The sequence below is a fragment of the Grus americana genome, chromosome 24 (assembly GCF_028858705.1).
Source record: "Grus americana isolate bGruAme1 chromosome 24, bGruAme1.mat, whole genome shotgun sequence".
Lineage (NCBI taxonomy): Eukaryota > Metazoa > Chordata > Aves > Gruiformes > Gruidae > Grus > Grus americana.
Window position 1 is genome coordinate 4,441,589 of NC_072875.1, and position 20,038 is coordinate 4,461,626.

At 47.2% G+C, this 20,038-nt stretch overlaps 1 protein-coding gene and 1 long non-coding RNA gene across 21 annotated transcripts in view; one reads left to right on the forward strand and one right to left on the reverse strand.

Moving 5' to 3' along the window:
• GRAMD1B (GRAM domain containing 1B) overlaps positions 1-18,486 on the forward strand; it is a 138,846-nt gene extending 120,360 nt beyond the window's left edge. For 11 of the 14 annotated variants that reach the window (XM_054803384.1, XM_054803377.1, XM_054803378.1 and 8 more), the window contains 12 exons: positions 2,031-2,146; positions 2,451-2,607; positions 3,302-3,491; positions 3,874-4,017; positions 4,569-4,687; positions 6,128-6,270; positions 6,937-7,040; positions 7,460-7,663; positions 7,890-7,980; positions 10,289-10,396; positions 13,891-14,008; positions 14,738-18,486. In XM_054803384.1, the coding sequence (XP_054659359.1) occupies positions 2,031-2,146; positions 2,451-2,607; positions 3,302-3,491; positions 3,874-4,017; positions 4,569-4,687; positions 6,128-6,270; positions 6,937-7,040; positions 7,460-7,663; positions 7,890-7,980; positions 10,289-10,396; positions 13,891-14,008; positions 14,738-14,827 (1,584 nt within the window). In that variant the 3' untranslated portion in view covers positions 14,828-18,486. Of the gene's footprint in view, positions 1-2,030; positions 2,147-2,450; positions 2,608-3,301; positions 3,492-3,873; positions 4,018-4,568; positions 4,688-6,127; positions 6,271-6,936; positions 7,041-7,459; positions 7,664-7,889; positions 7,981-10,288; positions 10,397-11,159; positions 12,015-12,202; positions 12,338-13,890; positions 14,009-14,737 lie in introns of those variants that run through there. The other 3 variants (XM_054803382.1, XM_054803383.1, XR_008574103.1) reach the window with 3 other exon arrangements.
• LOC129196237 (uncharacterized) lies at positions 8,550-17,534 on the reverse strand. Of its 7 annotated transcripts, none has more exons than XR_008574113.1 (9): positions 17,400-17,534; positions 16,384-16,544; positions 15,287-15,468; positions 14,696-14,823; positions 14,523-14,604; positions 14,092-14,444; positions 13,013-13,351; positions 12,493-12,575; positions 8,550-8,762 (listed from the first exon to the last, which is right to left on the reverse strand). It is a non-coding gene; the product is annotated as an uncharacterized LOC129196237 (long non-coding RNA). The 7 variants fall into 7 exon arrangements; XR_008574111.1 differs by having other exon boundaries at positions 14,092-14,253; positions 14,347-14,604; XR_008574110.1 differs by adding an exon at positions 14,968-15,158 and having other exon boundaries at positions 14,092-14,604.
• Positions 18,487-20,038: the final 1,552 nt, after the last annotated feature.

A 20,038-nucleotide genomic window follows, 5' to 3' on the forward strand; every position in this document is an offset into this window, starting at 1 on the left:
TAAGAAGACATAGGGGGACAGTAAGCACGTGTTTTTAGGCAAAGCAGGTACATAACTGCAGGTGCAATTCTCTCTTTTTGCATGGAATTCTGTCTATGTACAGACATGTCTTGCACATACAGTAGATACCGCTTTGCCTCTGCTGAGGTGTGGAAGCATGCATCTCAAGAAGGAGGTTTTTTTTGAGGTCCATAATTCAAGTGAAACAGCCCAGAAGCAAGCAGTTCAAAATGTGACAGAAATAGCTCACTGCACAGGCAAAGCTTAGTAAGTCTGTGCTTCAGAAGTGTGGCGTTCAAGGTAGGACAGAAAAAGAGCATGTGTTCAGGGCATCCCAAAAACGAACGAGAACAATGGTGGGTACAGGGTGCACTGGGCAAGGACTCAGTGGGTTGGATTTTAAAATAAAGCAGGGATGTGCACCTGCTATGCCAGAGGCCCCATATATCCTATATTTGATCTGAGTATCTGTTCCCCAGTCCATTGAGTATTTCTGGCCTCACTGCAGGAGTAGGACTCATGAACTGATGTAACAGTGCTACCAGCATTTCGAGATGTTCTGGCTTGAGTTCATACCATACTGGAAGGCTTAAGTAATCAAGCACCCAGAATACCTTGTCCTGAAAATCGGAGTAGCATTTAGTATTCAAAAGGATCGCTTTGCATTGGGCAGCTTGTGTTGCTACCATATGCTGTAATTTGATCAGCCTTTTGAAGTTCCTAACAAAATTCAGTGCTCTTGGTTTCAAGGTCAAAGCAAATGGGAACTGAGATGTGGAGTGATAAAGGCAGGAAACACTTCAAGAGCTCTTTTTCCAAATGTAGGGTCCATGCCTGTTTTTTTCCTGATAAGACGTGTGAATTAGAGGGCACGTGGGAAGAAGGTGAAACAGAGTTAGACATTTTTCTGGATAAAAGCTTCTTACTAGAGGTTTTTTCCCATGCTTTTGATTGCTACTTTTGGGAGCTAGAATAAAAATTTCCTGCTTTGTGCCATGCAGTAACCATGGGAAGAAGTTCAAGTCAGCAACTTGGAAAAAGTTCACTAGATTTGTTTTCCATCATTACCAAGAAATCTTTGTCATTGGTCATAAACTTCTTATGGGTAAAAATCCATCCCCTTTCATCCCTGTACCATATATTTAAATTACAAGTTCTCTTGCCCCATTCCTTAAGGACCTCAGAACGCAGTCATATGGTGATCTTGCATCCCTAAAAAGCTGGGCTTTTGTGAACGGTTGTGGTAATTCATTTTCTTTTTTTAACTGGAAGTATATACAAGGTTTTCACAATAGTATCTGGTGAGAAAAACTCTTTTTGATTTTAAACGGCAACAGGAAATGTTTTTCTTTGTTACTGTTTTAGATCGTTTTCCCTGCAGCTGTAATTCTTTAGGCAGCTTTAATTTAAACAAACTTGGAGGGGAAAAACCTCATGAGGCATTGGGGTTTGGTGTAGTAGGAGGCATTAAATGGAGGCACAGCAGAAGAGGTGGGGAAAATGTGTGGAGGGAAATGCAGGTTTACTGCTTACGTTATTACATTGCGCAGTGTTGTAGTAGCAGGAAATCTCATTTACTGGGTGTAGCCTCATGTTGGCTTTCTGATAGTCTTAAGTTACATGAGACTGTGGCGTGGAAAAATAGCAAAGTCAGATTTTAGGGCAAAACCTGGACTGATGGAGAAGGCTTACTTGGTGAAAGGGCCTCTTACTGCTTGATGGGGGCAATCTCTAAGCCAGCTTGGCCTAACAATGTAAGGATACATATGCCCACAGCCCTTAGCCAGCATGGAGCTGGGCCAGCCTGCCGTAACGCACAATCCACCTTGTAGCATCACTGGAATTCAGGAGAGGTGAGCCTGTCAGAAAGCTCTCGCTTCCCGTCAGGGGCTGTGTCAGAATCTTTCACTTCTCCTTTCAAGGCAAGGAATGTATTACTCCTGACAATGGTAGTTCCAAAAATTCATTCCGTTTTAGTATTCTCAGGTGAAAATACATGCTGTTCTCTTTTATGTATGTTCCTCTTTTAGCCTCTCTGTCCAAAGGAGCTCTGGCACTTTGTCCACCAGTGTTATGGGAACGAGCTGGGTCTGACCAGTGATGATGAAGACTACGTGCCTCCTGATGATGACTTCAACACAATGGGGTGAGTGAGGAGGGAGTAAAATCTGGCTGTGATGAAGAAAAGATGGCCTCAGGAGAGCAGGAGTCCTGATATATTGCATACCTCAAACTGCTGATTGTCCCTGGTGAGAGATTCTGGGTGCTGGCCAAAGGTTTGCCCTTAAATGTGTAATGTCTAAAAAGCTTGATCTTCCCTGCACTGAGGCATTTCTGCTTCCGGTTAGACTGGAAACTTCATAGAAGTATTCTTACTTGCTCTGTGTGTCCAGTTGTAGCTGTACTGAGAGGGGTAAACATAAAAACCTGTGTTCTCTGTGGCGTCTCAGCTACTGTGAAGAAATCCCTGTGGAAGAGAATGAAGTCAACGACAGCTCCTCAAAAAGCAGCATGGAGGCCAAGCCAGAAGCTAGCCCTCAGCTGCCAAAGAAATCTGTCACTGCCAGCACACTGACATCTACGGGAAGCAGTGAAGTGCCAGCCTCGGTAAGTGTTCTTCCTCTGCTGCAGTGGGAGCAGTAATCCTTTTCTCTGGGATCCAGCTGGTAGTCCATGTTTCTATGAGGTAACCGTTTACCCTGCAGCTTCTCTTCCACTGCAGCTGACCTCAGTCCTCAAGTCAGTGATATCTGGGAGCATTTGGCCAAGAAAAAGTGAGCAAAGCATGCCTGTCCTAAAAGGCAGTAAACTGGGACTCTCAGCAGCCAGGGCATTTTCCTTGTTATACTTTTAGATAAAAAGAAGTGGAGTGTTGGAGATAAAAGGGTTATAATTTCTTCTCTGCCTTCAGTTATTCCCTAGGAAACAGTGCGTGCCCTCATAGTATTACAGCAGAACGGACGTTGTTTAGATACAACCTCAGATTTTCCTAGCTGTATAGGGCTTGATGGGGAGCAAAACCAGTATTGTTTGTGTGCTTGTCTGAACAAACAAGAAGCCTTGTGTATGTCCCAAGCTTGAATGGCATGTGGTTCTTTGAGAGGAGGTGATCTAATATGTCCATGTGTTTTACAAACACTGTATGGTAATCTTCCTCCTCTCTATATTATTTACTTTCCAGACATGCCGAGGCCAAATGTTCAAAGGTTTGAAAATTGGCCCACAGATGTAAAGTTCTCTGAGATGGCCCCCAATTTCCAGGTGCTGATCTTGCCCTCATTATGCTGTCTCCTTGCTGCAGTTTGATGGAGTGCTACCAGAAGAGGAGGAGGCCGTGGCAGAGAGTCCTGTGGAAAAAGACCTTGGCATTGCAAATATCATGGGAGAGAAGATAGAGATCATTGGCCCCGTGAACTCCCCTTCCCTAGACTTCAATGACAACGAAGACATTCCCACTGAGCTCAGTGACTCTTCAGAAACCCATGATGAAGGTATGCGGGGAAGGGCTGTTCCATCGGTGGTGTTTTCAGCCTTCTCCTGTCCTTTCCAGTGAGGGACTGGAGCGGCCAATACTGAATTCCTTTTCTGGACCCTAAGAGTTCAGAAGATGCAAAGAATTCCCATCCTGGGCTGCAGAAGGTGAACGTGTGGGGTATTTTGGAAGGATGTCCCCAACATAACCTGTGTAGTTAATTACCCCTTCTGACGTTTCAACTATTGTCCCGGGATCAGTGGCGGAAAAGGGTCAGAAGTACCTCCTTTGGGTTCCTTCTTCACAAAGTAAAAAACGAAAGTCCTGGTACTGTGAAAGCACAGCCTCTGATATTGACACGGAGGATCATGGCTGGGGCTTGTGGGCCTGTTTCCCCACAGGAGAAGTCCAGGCCTTTTACGAGGATCTGAACGGCCGTCAGTACGTGAATGAAGTGTTCAACTTCAGCGTGGACAAACTGTATGACTTGCTTTTCACGGACTCCCAGTTCCAGAGGGACTTCATGGAACAGCGACGGTTCTCTGGTAAGCCGCTGCTGGCAAAGCCCAGTCACTGATGGAGTCTGCTTTCCCTGCGAGGTACAGAAGGAAGGTCGCGGCACATGCCTTGGAGGTGTAACTTTGCCTGATGATAGAGGGATTATTCTGAGCAGATAGAATATTCTGAGCAGATCTTGCAGACCCTTATTTTTTAACATCAGCTAAGGCCTGATCCCTGTGTTCAAGGCTGAACAGTGTGAGGGAAAAGCTCTTCTAGCTCCACACCAGACACAGACTGCGCAGTTGACGACGCAAAGAGAGTGCCCCTTGGCATGCTGTAGTCCTCCTTTCCCTGTAACTGTAGGTTTGCTGAAGGAGATACGTCCCCAGCCTCTCCCCTTACCCTGCACTTGAAAGAGGGGAAAATATTCGCATTTAGTACAGAAGACTTTTCTTTCACACTCAGTTGAGCTCTAGTGCAGACAGGGGAAGGAAATACTGTACGGAGCATGGTTGTATGGCTGTGCCTTTTGCTAGGGAACTGACCCGAGATCCCTCTCCGATTACTTGAATGGAATATTGTTTTGTCCTCTCAGATATTATCTTTCATCCCTGGAAGAAGGAAGAAAATGGCAATCAGACCAGAGTGATCTTGTATACCATTACCCTCACCAACCCTCTGGCGCCCAAAACTGCCACTGTCACTGAGACGCAGGTATGTGAAAGGGGAGCCGGGGTGTAATGCTTTGTAGAAACAGTTCTGTGACTTATTTTCTTGTCTTGGGCATGCTGCTTTGCATGTTTTCATTCTCCCTATCCATTCTCCTTTACACGTTTTTCCACATATTAACTTGCTACCTGGTATCACTGCAAATGTGAATAGCTAATCTTACACTCGCACTGGATTGCATTGCAAGGAAAGGACCATAAATTTTCCAGCAAAAGCAGATGAGTTTGTAAACAAGCCAGCACATTCTAACAACTGTGTGTGTCACCCGTACTGCTATTTTTTGAGCTGCGGTCAGTCCAGCAGATGTTATTCATGAGCAGGGCACAAGAAAGTCAGATACTGTCTGGCCAGTCCTTCTCACAGCTCTGCGGAGAGATGTCCAGGCTTTTTTATTACTAGTGAGGACAATTAGATGATCTGTTTAAAAACGTAAAATATGGGAGCATCTACAGTGCACTAGGAAGAGCCAGGCTAGCTGTGTCTAGTGGGTGCTGCAGCTAGAGAGGGAGAAAAGGCCTCCTTCCGTGTCCAGTAAATACTGAGATTAAATACTCAGTAAATACTGAGAGTTAGCGTGAGGGAATCCTAAGAGGGAGCCAAGAAAAGATGGGGTGCCTAAGCATTGCATTTCCTGGAGAGGAGAATCCCAGTGGCAAGGTGTACCTTGTAAGGATGGGATGAAGCGTGCTGTTCAGAAGCAAAGGCTGTGTGCAGGGAAGATAAGAGAAAGAAAAGGGGAGAGCAAAGTGATGGGCAATAGAACGGTACACTTCCAGGCAAGTAAGGACATGGCCTATTTTATTCTGAGTTTGGGGTCAACCACCGAGGCGCGCTTTGCTGTGTCCTCGCTGCAGAGGTAAGTGGAAATAGGCTGTAAGGCAAGCTAAACTTTTGCATATGGATCTGCAGTTAACTGTGTCTGTCCCCTTTGTGAGGTTTGTTCTGGGGCAAAGAAAGAAGCAGATCAGAGAAGTAACTGACATGCTGTTATGGTGTTTAGAAACACAGAAAAATTTATGCTAGAAAGGACCTCTGCTCAAAGCAGGGCCGCCTCTGATTTTAGATCCCATTGCTCCCTGACAAGCCAGACATCAGTTTAGTGAGAAGAGGTAACACTTGCAGAGGTCCCAAAGAACTGGTCCTCACGGGGCACTGTACCCAACTACATTTCTGATACAAAATGCTGGAGATTGAGCTGCTGGAACTGAATGCCCCTTTTGAAATATGCCCTTGGGAAACATCTGAGTGAAACGCTTGGTTTCCTCGAGTATGCCTTCCCTTGAAGGTGAGCCGTTCACAGAAAGGTTGCAGAGATGGGGCTTGGGCACGGGTGCGGTGTTTGTAAAGTGCTAGTGAAGGTGCCGATCTATCAAAGCCGTGTTCTAACCAGACTAATAGTTGCCTTGCATGCTGTCTTTTATGCAGACAATGTACAAAGCCAGCCAAGAAAGCGAGTGCTATGTCATAGATGCAGAGGTGCTAACTCACGACGTCCCCTACCATGATTATTTCTACACCATTAACCGCTACACGTTGACTCGTGTTGCCAGAAACAAAAGCCGACTCAGGTACACTTCTTGTGGGATAAAGAACTTTACTGACGACCAGAAGTCACCTTTGGGTGGGAGTTGTGCTGTTTGGTGTGTTGGGGAGAACTTAGCCTTACTTCTTTGTCCTGTTGCCAGAACATCACTATCACGAAGAGTTACCGTAGGGGCAGCTGCCTACTATGGTGACACCTAGGAAACAATAGACCCGATGCAGAGGAGTTACAGCTGGGTCAGGGAGAGGATTTACAGACTTTTCTTGCCCCCTTCTGGGAAGCAGTGGTTTGCAGGGCCAGTTGTCACACATGATCAACTGCATGTGATAAACAACAGGACATACTTCCAGGGACTGTGCCCCTGAGACATGCCTGAGGGGACAGGCAGAGGAATTGGGTACCAGGCAAAGCTATAGGCTTTTGTGTTTGACTTCAATAAGTAATCTAAATGTCTGCCTGCCACATGGCCGAAGGGCTGGGGGAGGCCTCTTGCGGGAGGCTCTCTTCCTGCCACTGCCTTTGGAAGGACTTTTCGTGCAATGCTTCTCCTCCAGAAACACAAAGGGCTGAGACCATTCCAGAAATAACAATGTGCATGATTATTTCTCATATTTACATTGACAAAGGGTTGTGAATCGATGTCACCTCCAGGAAGCAAAACTGGGAGAATGACTTTCCTTTCTTCTCATAGGGTTTCCACAGAGTTACGTTATAGGAAACAGCCTTGGGGACTGGTGAAATCCTTCATCGAGAAGAATTTTTGGAGCGGCCTAGAAGATTATTTCCGTCATTTGGGTAAGAGTGGCAATGACCGGAGCTGTGGTAATGACCCACAAGCAGGAGCACCTTCCATAGTTTATGCATGCCTCCTTGCAAGCGGGCAGCATGACAGCATGATCCCTGCTGCCAGCCTACTGGGGATCAGACCTCGGAGCAGCTTATAAAAGGGGCCAGCCAAAGTTATTCCCACAGCGTTGGCAGCACGTGCTGGAATTAATCAGGTCATCAAATCCTGCTCTCTGGCAGGAGCGCGGGCAGTCTGGGGTCAGTTTGGCAAAAGGTGTAAGGGATGTGTAGTGTGTCCTCTTGGCATGGGCCTCTTAGACCCTGCCAACTTCTTCGGCCCAGCAGCTGTGCCGTTTGAGGGCTTAAGTCTATATTGCTGCAAGGCCAGTGCCACTTTTATTAAATGCTTTTCCTTGCTGTCTCTGCAGAGAGTGAACTGACCAAAACGGAGAGAACGTACCTGGCTGAGGTCCACAGACAATCCCCCAAAGAGAAAGTGAGCAAGCAATCGACCGTGCGCCGTAGGAAACGGGCCCATGCCCATCTGCGGGTGCCACACTTGGAGGAGGTGCTGAGTCCCGTCACCACCCCCACGGATGAGGAAGTTGCACATCGAATCAAGCATGTGGCAGGTGAGGAACTGCAGACCCCTCACGCTCAGGGATGGAGAGCTGGGTACCTCTGGAAAAAACTGGAGCTTTGCTCGCGGAGGGGTAATGAGAAGGGGGACCAGGGCTTTCCAGGGCAGGGAGGATGCATGATGATTGTTTGAGATGGAGAGGTGGGTAGAGGGAAAGGGGTTGCCTTTTGCTGTCCATTGGACAGCACTTCCTAGCTTAAACGCATCTATCTCCTCAGGTTCCACTCAGACACGGCACATCCCCGAGGAGAGCCCTAGTGGCTTCCACCTGCAGAGTGTCTCCAAGCTGCTCCTTGTCATCAGTTTTGTGTAAGTGATTCTTCTGCTTTCCTTCAGCCTTTAACAACTTTGGTCCTTTTGTCTTTCTGGCATTCTGTGCTCCCCTGTGCCAGTTTTTCCCCTCTCATATTCCTCTCTGGTCCCAAACTTTGTGCAGCACAGAGGGGAGAAAAGCAATGACAGGCAGAAAAGAAGTAATTACAAGTTCCCCCAAATGCCCCATCAGCTGTTTTGTCTGGCTTGATCCCCACTTCTGCTGGTACTTAGCTGGCCACTGATCTGCCTCTGCAGGTTCTGGATCTTATTTTATCAGTGTCTCCTTTCCCCTCAGTTTTGACCTTGTTTTAACCAAACACGGGCTTTGCAGACCTGTATGTTTCTGGGAGTCCTAAATGCACATCAGCTATAGTGTCTGGGACACAGGCAACGTTGATAGTGGCAAGCAGGTTGAGGGGCAGCTGTGCAAGGAGACGGGAGTCAGGACTTAGAAGAAATCCCAAGTAGAGTCTTTTTAATTTTGGAGACTCAGTTTAGAGATTTTCAATGACATCTAGAAACTGGTTTCTTTCTTTAATTGAAAAAAGTCATTTAATGTAATCTGCTGACAAACTAGCTGTTATCATGAAAGATGACCGTGCAGAGCTCTCTGGGAGGGAGGTACTGTGCTATCACAACAGGGCTCAGTGTGTGTGAGGAGCCGTCTGTTACTTCTTTCCTCTGGTCTGGCAAAAGCTATTCAGGTCTGGTCCTAGGTGGCGATTTTGACGAGCGATACCATGTCAGGCAGAAGCTGGACCGTTTAGAGATGATTTCTGCAAAATAAGGGTAGAAACACATGAAGCAAGAGAGCTTGGCATGATTTCACTAGTTCAACTGTTTGGTTGGGTCCCTTTTCTGCCACCACCTTTCACAGTTGCTCATCTTGGACTTGGCTGGGTGTGTGCTCAAAGTGAGCTGGGTATGGGCCCCTCGTATCCCTGTGGCTCAGTCTTTATGCCTAAACGCAGGCGTATTTACTGTTTCTCTGCCTCTTGGGCTGACAGTAGCTTTCATCTGTTAGTGCTGCAGCGGTTGCTGGGCAGGTGCTGTGGAGCGGTACAGTCTAAAGGAGCCATCCCGACACTTAGGGCAATGGCAGCATACGGTTAAGCCCCGAGGAACAGCAGAACGTGGGCTTATTCTTTTCCTAAGCTGCACCCACCTCTTAGTGAGGTGGGAAGAAGCTGAGGTTTGTAGACTGAGGTTACTTTTCATGTTGAGCTCCTTTCTTCATTGCCTTTTCCCAGTGGGGATAAAGACTGCAGAGGTTTGCAGCAGCAACCCAGCTAGTTACGTTACCCATGACAAGTAAGGTAACGTAAAGTAATGTAATGATGACAAGATAGCCTCGTGCTCTCTTCTGCAGCTAGACAGGTGAGGTGTAGGGTAGGAAGGCACAAAAGCTTTACGACAGTCTCTCCTGACAGGCTACTAGCTTAGCTTAGAGTGGTCAGAGAGCCCTCAGTGTTTTCAGAATACTGTTCTGGCCAGTTGCCATCCGCCTGACTGAATTGGGCGATAGTGGGCCATTCTTCAGCAAAATAGCTGCACTATTCAGAGACAAGCACGAGCATGTTATTTTTGGAATCTATCCCCTGACCGTGGTTGCAGTGGTGTTCCCGTCGCCGGGTACGGTACGAGTGGGTAAGGCTGGATGCACACAGGCTGCAACACGCATTTATGAGTCAGAGGGTGTCCTGCATGGGCGCGCTTTGGGCTTACCCGCAAGAGCCACGCACAGCTCCTCTTTTGTTGAGCGAATTTCACCATTAATTGCAGGCACACGGTTACTTGTCTGTCCTTCTTGCCTCTCTTCCCATTGTTCCTTTCTTCCCTCCTTCCCCATATATCTTCTGCGCTGTCTGTGAGCCTTCTCTGCTCAGCCCAGTTTCTCCTGTTCTGTGTCAGTCCGTTTCTAACCTGCAGCTACTCCGTCTTTTCTCTTCCCTGCTCCCATTAGGATCTGTTTCAGGTACTGTCTCTCTCTTTTTTTTACCTCTTTATTCTCCCATTTCCCTCCCTTTCTCTGCATTCAGCACATCCACTCATCTGACCTGTTCTGTCTGAGCCGTCATCTCTGTCTTTCTGTCTGTCCATCCTCCTTGCTCGCACATTTCTCCCACGAGGTGAAGTTTGGGGCTCTGATAACCTGGCCCTTACTCAGATTAAATTCCCCACTCACAGCGTGGACCTGGTCCCCAGACACCTTCTTAAAGCCTTGGGTGTTTTCCCAGGTGTGATTGGCAGGCAATGAGCTATGAAATGCCCCTAGTAAACTGACTCTTTTCTTTATTTCCAGTCTGGTGCTGCTGGTCATTCTCAATATGATGCTGTTCTACAAACTCTGGATGTTGGAATACACTACACAGACGCTCACGGCATGGCAGGGCTTGCGGCTACAGGAAAGGTACTGTCACCTCCTTTGTCTTTGCCTCTTCATGTTTCCTATAGACGTTAGAGGCTTCCCCAGACCGCCGAAGCCCTGGGCTGTCTTGTAGGTTGCTTCCTTTTTATGTAAAACAGACGAAGCAGGTAGTTAGTTAGGTGAAGCTGTGCGGCCACCAGCATTTCTAGATCTGAAACTGCTGAACAGTTGCAGCAGAAGACAGCGAATTAAGGTAATCGCTGCTTCTTCCCACTATCCCATGTAACGGAGGATGCTGTAGGAATAAATATTTTGCAATCTTGGGCCAGGGTTGTCCCCTCCCCTCCTTTGATGGCTCTGTATGAAAAGCAGTGTCTTAGAAAGAACCCTTTGTACTCAGAGGAGAATTTGGGCCTGCGACACCCAATCAAGTGTTAGATAAGTGTTTTGAGAAGCGAGGGTCCAGATACCAGCAAGTTGTTAGAGCGTGGGAGGAAAAGAGAGCGATCACTAGGAGGACACAGGGAGCTTCTTAACAACCTAAGCAGTCCCTGGCAGTACTAGATGGTAAGCAGTGAAGTGTGATTGCAGATTGGCTTAGTTTCTTTAATAATTGGTAGTGTGTAACCTTGTCCACACCTTGTTGGATGTCCTATTTCAGCATAGCATCCGCTTGGTGCGTGCAGAGCTCTTGGGCTGTATGGCGGCACTTCCTTTTACAGAAAGCATGCCGACAGCCTCCAACTAGCCTGAATTGATTGTTGGGGGTCAGTCTTTATTATACAGCTCCCTCCATCTTGTCTAGGGTCGAAGGTGGACCTGCCAGCCTGCATTTCCCAGGATGCGCTCCAGAGCAGCTTTTTGTAGATGGCTTTGACAGTGGTGACCTAATGTCCCGGCCTTGTTTGTTTATAATGATAGCCAGCAATTTTGTGTTTTGAATTCTTTCTGGCATTTTTAGGTGAATGCTTTTTTTTTTTTGTATGTACATAAATGCTAGGTATCCTGCCTGAAGAGTATCTCCTCTGTTTTCAGAGGTTGAGAATGTCCCAAGTCCACTTTGCTAAGGTGTTTTTTGTCCCTTTAATGTCCCCTTTGTGGCTGTACCGTTGTGCGGTCACAGTTATTCCCTTGCTAAGTTGGGTTTGACTTTAAGCATCCATAACCACCACATGTGACCATTGTGATAACTTGTTTCCATGATCTGTCTCATGTTACAGGCTTTCTCATTTTTTCCTCATTAGGGAAGCGAATTATTATTTTCCCCATAATAGCCCTGCTGCTTTCCCAGGGATAGCTACATTAAGTGATTTTGCCTGCTTAATCTTCCTCTGGCACTCTTGGTATTTATTTGGACCACTACAATACAGTATTTAAGTATAGGACTATATATATATATATATATATATGGAGTGTTTGTATGCTTCTTGTAATGTGCATGTACTGGAATTAGGGGGGTAGCTCTATTGGCCCCCTCCCTGCATAGGTAACTTCATTGTGTTGCAAGCGTGATTGCTGTGGAAGTAGATGGAACCCATCTGCTGGCTGTAAGGCCAGATGTGCACAGAAGTGTTCTGTTTGAGGCTCCGAAGACTTCCCCCCCCACATCTGGTTCTTAAGAGACTTTAAGCTCTCTGTGGGCAGGGGCAGTCAGCAGTCCCCCAAACTAAGTGCACCGATCCTCAGCATGGAGCCTCCCCACTTAGACACGGAAAGCAGTCTTTAGTAGTAGTAGACTGTTATTTATTAGAGACTAGGATTATTGACCATGGGGAGTGGGGCCATTTTTAAAAATTGTGTTGATTTTTATTGTCATGTGTAATTAACATTTCTTTGTTTCATCTCCAGGTCTGGAGCCAGCTGAGCAGGGCAGATGCAAGCACTGAAGGTGCTGATGGGAGGATCGCAGGGACTGGCTGCCTGGAGGTGCCACCCACAGCCTGGCAAGGAGGTGGAGCTTGGCTGGGCCCAGGCCAGAATAAATCTCAGTCGAGCGGAGCAACACGAGGAGCTGAGTCAAGGCAGTTAGCACGGCAGGAAGGCGTGGCAAGCGGCACCCCACTCTGCCCATTTGCTAAGGTAAGAGGGGAACAAGTTAGACCATTACATTGCCAGGGAGAAAGGAGGAACGAACTTACCCCAGAAGTGAGTTCTGGCTGCAGATGAGCTCTCACTAACGCAGAGACCTCCATAAAGGAGGCTTGAAAATCTCCACTGTAGCCTGGGAGGAGGAGGAGGGATTCAGCTATCTTGCAGAGCCCAAAGAGGTAAGCAGAAGACAAAGCAAGAAGGACTTCTGGCTATCTTAGAGAGTAGTAAAGCCCAAGAAGTAAGCAGGAAATACTTTTTAGCTATGTTAGAAAACAGCAGAGCCCAAAGAGGAAAGCCAAAGCAGGAAGGAGTTGTAGCTGTGTTAGAAAGTAGCAGAGCTCTAAGAGGTAAAGCAGAAGACAAAGCAGGGAAGATTTTTGGCTATGCTAGAAAGTAGCAGAGCTCAAAAGATGTAAAGCAGGAAGGGCTTTTAGCTATGCTAGAAAGTAGCAAAGCCCAAGAAGTAAGCAGGGAAGACTTCTTAGCTATGTTGGAAACCAGAAGACAAAGTAGGAAGGACTTCTTAGCTATCTTAAACAGGGGGCATGCAAAAGTAGAGCGCCATACCTCTCTCAGGAGAAACGGGCAGAGTGGGGTGCCACTTGCCGCGCCTTCCTGCTGATGCCAACTGCCGGTGCTAAGTGCCTTGACTCCGCTCGTCGTTGCTCCGCTCCTTGCATCGCTCTGCTCGACTGAGATTTATCCTGGGCTGGGTCCAGCCAAGCTCCACTTCCTCGCCAGGCTCGCCGCTGGCACCTGCCCTGGGGTGGCACCTCGGGGCAGCCAGTCCTGATGATCCTCCCATCAGTGCTTGCATCTGCTCTGATTCTGCTCCACTCAGCAGCCTCCAGCCCTGGTCTGGAGGGTTAATTGGGCCTGAGGGGAGGGGATGGATACTGCACATACCTACCATTAAAAAGAGAGCCAATGCTGCTATTAGTCATAATAAAGAGAAAGCCTTGTATTAAATAAAGACTGACAGAGCATGTCTAGAAAAAACAAAACACAGAAACTTTACAGGGCTACCTGTCCCACAACACATTATGTTGCATTGCATCATTCCCCATCAATGGCCACGGTGCCATCTTTCAGTATACACCTCTCCTAAGTAATGAAAGCGAGCACGCGGCCTTCTGTGCTCGTGTTCCCCTCTGACAAATGGGCCTTCAGTTCCACCTGCACTACAGCAACTACCTAACTGCTGCAAAAGGCACACCTTTGCTAGTAATTAATAATTACCATGGTTAAGACACAGTAACAGTGGTATCCAATTTCAGAAAATACTAAGCATGTTTAAATGCACTTTTGCTCAAGAAAACCTGGCCCTTCAGGGTGACATGATGAGACAGTAACTGATACAATCTGCACGCTCCCCCGCAATTCACTTTGCTCCCCCTTGACTTCAGTTTCCCTAGATTGACTCTCGCTCATATTCTGCCCGACAGGTTACCCCAATCTCAGACAGAATGGGCCCAGTTACTAGAATCTCAGCAGAAGTATCATGACTCAGAGCTACAAAAATGGCGTGAGATCATCAAATCCTCAGTGATGCTTCTAGACCAGGTGAGACCACACAGCCAGTTAGTGCTGTGACTAGAGGGTCACCGTGTCCTCCCAGCCACCCGCTCGCACTCCTTCAGCCTTACCTGGTTCCACTGTAGTCCAGTGGGTGCGTCACCTCTGCTACCATCTCCCTGTAGATCTGTCTTCTGATGTTAGTGGTGGGTGGCAGGTCCCGAGGGCTATTTGCAGGATGCCGCAGCTTCTCTGTCACCTCACAGGGGTTCACACGCGTCAAGGAGAGAATTCTACAGGGCCAAAAACCTCATATTAGCACATCTTGCATCTAGTCTCTGGCACCCCGGTTTGGAAAGCAAACCCTGGATTCATACGTAGCTTACGTGGATGAAGGGGACGCACTCTGCGTGGGCCCGTAAATAGCACAAAGCTAGGGGTTTCGGTATCCACTGCCTAAAGAGCTGGTTGGTTGTACACCGGGCTGCTCAGAACGGAGTTCAGAAATGAAAGCTGCTCGCCCCCCTGGAGAGCTGCTTACCCTGTACCTCGTTCTGCTCACCCCTTCTCTATTCTCTTGGAGAATGGTCTCTCAAGGGCTCCCATCTTCTCAGTCCCCATTTGTACATCCCAGCCCTGACACGCTGCTCCCGAAAAAACAGCCGATTATGGTATCGATACTTTACGTGGAAGAAGGAGGCACCGATGGGGAAGGAAATCCTGAAGCGCTCTCACCTCTAGGGCAGCATCACAGTGGAGAAATTTCTTGTCTTGCAGATGAAGGATTCACTAATAAATCTTCAGAATGGCATCGGGTCCCGGGACTTCGGGTCAGATCCAGAGGAGAAACGGAAACGTTTCCACTAACAGGCAGGAATGCAGGAGGCCAGAGGACGGTGTGCAATATGTGTAAATAGGATATATAAATATATATATAAATATATATATATATACAGAATATAAATATATATATTATATACAGATTTTAAGAGAAAAAAAAAGCTTACGTATCGAGAGGAAGGATTGACCTCCAACACTGGCTGAAATGGAGCGTCTCGGTGGAGCGTGGTGTGTGCGTGTATGGGAGGGCTGTGCTCTCCCAGCACTGAGGTGCGCTTAGGGGTGCGCTGGCGTGTGCTCCCCTGGGCCCGAGCACCGCTCTTCTGTACTATTCCTGGCTGTTTGTCTGTCTGTTTGTCTGTTTTGTTTTTGTTGTTCCAAAGGGAAGCATCAGAGTGAGTGCCCCCCCCCCACCCCTGCGCATGAAGGTCCCTGAGTGACTATATTTATCTATACATACAAAGGGGACACTGTCAACTTTCTTACCTTGCTAGCTTCAGGGCAGAGAGATTTTGGCAATCGCCGTCAATCCCTTACAAAATTATTCCACATTTGGAGAGGAGGCCTCTGGAAGAATTGCTGTAGGTCTGTAGAGAGCAGATCTCACTAGGCAATCACCTTCTATACTTCTTGGAGCGGAAATACAATTTGCTGTCGTGCCAGCCAGCCTGGTTCAGAGAGCAAAGCACAGAATGTAAATGAGCTGAAATGCTTCCTCCAAACACTAGTTTGCTGCCTCCTGTTATTGATACTGCGTTAATAGCCAAGGAAATGGTGAGGAGGGGAGTATCTGCCTACAAGGTGCGTGGATGGAGGAGAGCCACACCACAGAAAGCGCATTTCCATCGCTTTGACAGTGTCCCCTTTACATTTTCTGTAGTTCTCTGCTTTCTATGTGCTTGGCCCCTGCCATTAAGCCATCCCTGTGCTGAAGACCCACACTGGTGCTGAAAGGGCTACTACCTGTGTGACTTCCCACAATAGGGGGAGTGCCCCAACTTAAAACCAAAATTAGTATTTATTTGCAACTGCTCCCGCTACCCTGCTCAGCAAATTTCCCTCCTGCCCCTGGTCCGCGAGACCATTTTACTCGTACCACCTAGTCTTAGAAACTCTGCGGGAAAACACGAGGGAGAAGAAAGAGCAACTTCCTTTCCTTCACTGGGGTATTTACATGACTGTGAATATAGCAACAACTGTCACTGTGGATATTTACATGACTGCATCTATATAGCAACAAGGCCTGCCAAAGTCCAGGAGAAGTTAGGAAGGGTCACGAAGGCCAAAAAAGAAAAGAAAGAAAAAAGGGACAGTCAGTGGGTGGCAGGATAGATCTGGAGACATGTCCATGGTGTGAGGCAGCAGACTGGTATCCCTCATAAGCTGCACAGTGAAGCATTTGTTGTGTAAGCAAGTCAAGTAGAGCTGCATTAAAAAGACAATATGCATTTTTACTTGTTCTGGGGGCTAATTCCTGCTAGCAGCCAAATAAAGAAGAGGGGCAGCGAGGCTGTGCTGTGCAGCGTACCAATTGGGATGCAGGGTGCTCATCTGAATGTTCAATAGATGCTTTCTTATCTTACCCAGCCAGCTAGATTAGGTGACATGTGAGGCCCTCAATCTCCACCTTGTTCAACACCAGGATTTTTCCACCTTCTGAATGGCCGGAGGGAGTCAGCTGCATATTCCCCATATGCAAACAGCACAGTTTCAGCTCGTCCGTTGTCTCTAGCTCCAATGGGTGCTGAAAGAGCAGGGGGCATAAGGGTGAGTAACTGCTTGTTGTATTCTGTACCAGAAACTCTCATCCGCACAGCTGGGTGACAAAGTGGAGTCTAAGGAAAACCCTCACAAGCTCCTGCTTGTGCATTCCAATTAGGGAAAGGTAATGTTCGTAGCAGTAACTCGCTGAATTCTCTCCCAACCTGCCTACAATTTTCATGACCAAGTGCTAAACACAACATGGCCCACAGAAGAAGACTCACATTTGAAGGAGCGTGGGTGAAGATGGGTTATCAAAAAGACATTTAAGAGTGTGAAAGCAAGGTAGAATTGGGAAAAACATGCCTCACCAACTAGAGAGTAATGTGTATTTATAACTATTTATTTAATTTAATGCTGCTGACTACTGTACTGCTCCCTGACTTTTTTCCAGGGAGGCTGCTGACATGGCTACTGTACAATGAAACTGAGGTGCTAGTGCCTGGAAAGGGCATTCTGTGGCTTATCTTGGGACAGGAGGGCCCCGACTCCCTGCTGTGACTTGCCACGCTGGCCAAGAGTCAGTCCTGTTTCCCCATTAGTCACTCCCACAATTACTAAGCACAGAAAAATCCCCTGCTGCCCCTCTTGCCCTTTTCTAGAATTTAATTCCAAGCACCAAGAAAGAAGACAGAGAGGAAGCCCTGTGCGTGCCACCTTGCCCATGCCAGAAAAGAAAAAGGCCACATCTTGAGAGAGAAACCTGGACTGTGGGGGTGTCTGCCACCTGGCCAGGAGGGTTTTGTACATAGATGGACACGACCCATCGAGGGGCAGAGAAACCCACGTGTCCGAAAGGGTCGAAAATAAATGGTAGTGGTCAGAGCTGATTTCTTACCAATTTCAGAGTCTTTTGCTATTTATGGAGGCCAGAAATCCATTTGCTCATCCATGCATCCTCCTTCTTCTGCAGCGTTCTTCCAAATTGCCATTGCATTAGGTTCAGGATGTTCCCACTGACACGGCTTCCTTGGGCTCAACCCTAGCGACAGAACTGCATAAGCTCTGTTAAATTAATACAATGCCACACAGAGGCAGCTAGACCAATCTCGAGCACTAATATTCGTTCTGCCTGCACGTTACGTTAAACTGGGTTTAACATGTTTGACATAGATCCTGACGCACAAGTACGTTAAATCCTTCAATAAAGAGTGGAAGGGTGGTGGTCACCAAACAACCCCGTACGTGCAGTGCCCTTCAGACCGAGAAAGGTTTCTCTTTGAGGCCTTAGGTTTCTTTTTCTCAGATTCCTAGTTATTTACTTTCTTTTTGCCACTTGGCAGCAAGTCTGGCTTGGAGTTGGATAGGATTCATGATCTTTCAGTGCCTCTTAATTTAGCACAGTAGTAATACGAGAGAGAAAAAAAACCAACAAGGTTTTTTTTTCTGAAGGCAAAACCCACAATGGCACTAAAGAGAGCTAAAACAAAACCTTGGCATCTTTTCACCTAGATGCCTTCCTCTTGAGAGCTATGATAGGAATCACCTGCTTCTGCAGTTGAGTCCCAGTCAACAGATTAATGCCTTTTGCAGCCACAGACAATTTTGGACCTGTCAGTTTAGGATTTCATTTCCTGGAGAAATTAGCAATGTGTTCTAGGAGCAAGGCTGAGCAACCCCAATAATGTTACGGGGGGGGGGGGTGGGGGGGGGGTGGTACTTCTGCCTTCCCTAAGCGGTCACAGCCATGTCGTAGCTTGGCTCTGTTGTCAGGGTTTTGCTTCTTTACTAGCTTGCCTTGCTTACCTGTGCCAGAAATCCCACTGCAATGCTAGGGTTTTGTTTTTTTTTTAATAGCACCTTGCAGATGCGTTTCCCTGCCAAGTCCTCCCTCTGACCCTTCTGCCGCTGCCAGTCTGCCAGGTGAACGCAGCTGGGTTTTGATTTGCAGAATCTGAACAACTACAAAAGAGATTTTTTTTTTTTTTAAAAAGCTTTTTTCCAGCCAAACGTGCAAATGAATGCCAACAGTTAGTAGCCTAATTCTTGCCAAGTAAGATGCTACCTATTGGCAGGAAGGAGAAGGGACAGCAGGCTCTGATTTGCCAGTTTGTGTATCTGACCTCTTTATTTGGGAGGAGAATATATTCACTAATCCTAGCTTGATACAATCTCGCTTCTGATAAATACATTCCTTCTAATGCTTACCTTAAAAGAGGTGCTTGGGTTATGGCATCTGGGACAAGCTCAAAGGGAATTTGAGACCTGGATAACTGCTACGCAATCACACGTTCATAAAGTAGATACCAAGTGTATCTAGTGCTGCACATAAAGTCTATGAAAAGCCCAAAAGACACAGGTTATTCGATCTCCCCTAACATATCTTAATTATGCTGCTGACATAGAGTATGCATTTACACTCAGCTTAGAGACTGCCGTACCAGTCTGGGGCAGCAGTCTGCCATTTTTTTACTACCTGACTCCACTTGCCTGCTTTAGATCTAATAAAGGGAAACCTAAGAGAGATGCAACATGCCTTTATTATAAATACAGCCCTGTATTGAAAGAGGCAAGGTTTCAAAGCATGACGCTTTGCTGGATTTAAAGCCCTGGCACAAAACCGCCTCTGAAATAATGATACCTGCAGTGCCGTATCCCCGTGCTCAATCTGTGTTCTTATCAGAGACGCCGCTAGTTTCAGCAGCTCACCTGGGTGTAGGTGGGGACAGACTTTGTAGCCTACTTGTCTCCTCAGCACTAAACCATGTAGCCTATGTATGTGATTTTTTTCCTGCCTTTATACAAGAAGGTAAAAATTTGTTTCCCAAACAGTGGCTGGAGACACTTTTGTTCTGGGTACTCAAGACCTTTTGGATATGCAGATATATTTTCTGTGCAGCTACAAAGGTGACAGGAAGGTGCCTGTGATACACTGAGGCTGACTGAAGGACACACTTGCAAACCTCACGCTTTGGGTTTCCTCATGTCAGAAGTGCTAACCAGAAGGGTGTGCAAACATGTTGGTTTTGGTGAATACAGCACTTGTGTGTCACACGGCCTTAATCCCTTGCCCTTTCCTGGTAGCTTTGCCTTCTCAGATGTGTATTTCCGTCACCTCTGAGTGATCCTAAGGCACTTAAATAGGAGACGGGCAGCCTGCCGCTTTCACACCATCCAGCTCTAGGACAGAGTGGTGGAGATGATAGCCTCCAACCCCAAAAAATACCAGCACTCCTTGCATGGAATTAGCTCAAATTAGAGGCTAGTGGCAGGCGTTTCAGGGGAGTGAATTGCTCCTGGCTAATTAGAAGGATCTTTCTGTGCCACTAGGAGTGGGAAAACACGTGGGACTCCTCTTCCCCTTGGGTTCATTTACGTGAGCAGTTAGCATTAAGCCAGCATGGGAGTTAATGTCTACGAAAACCCAATCTGTGAAGGCTAATACCCAGGTGTCCACGGTCTCTAGCCCTAGGCAGAGGCTCTGTCCACAGCCCACAGCATGGCTCAGTCATAGCATGTGGCAAACCCGCTGTCGGT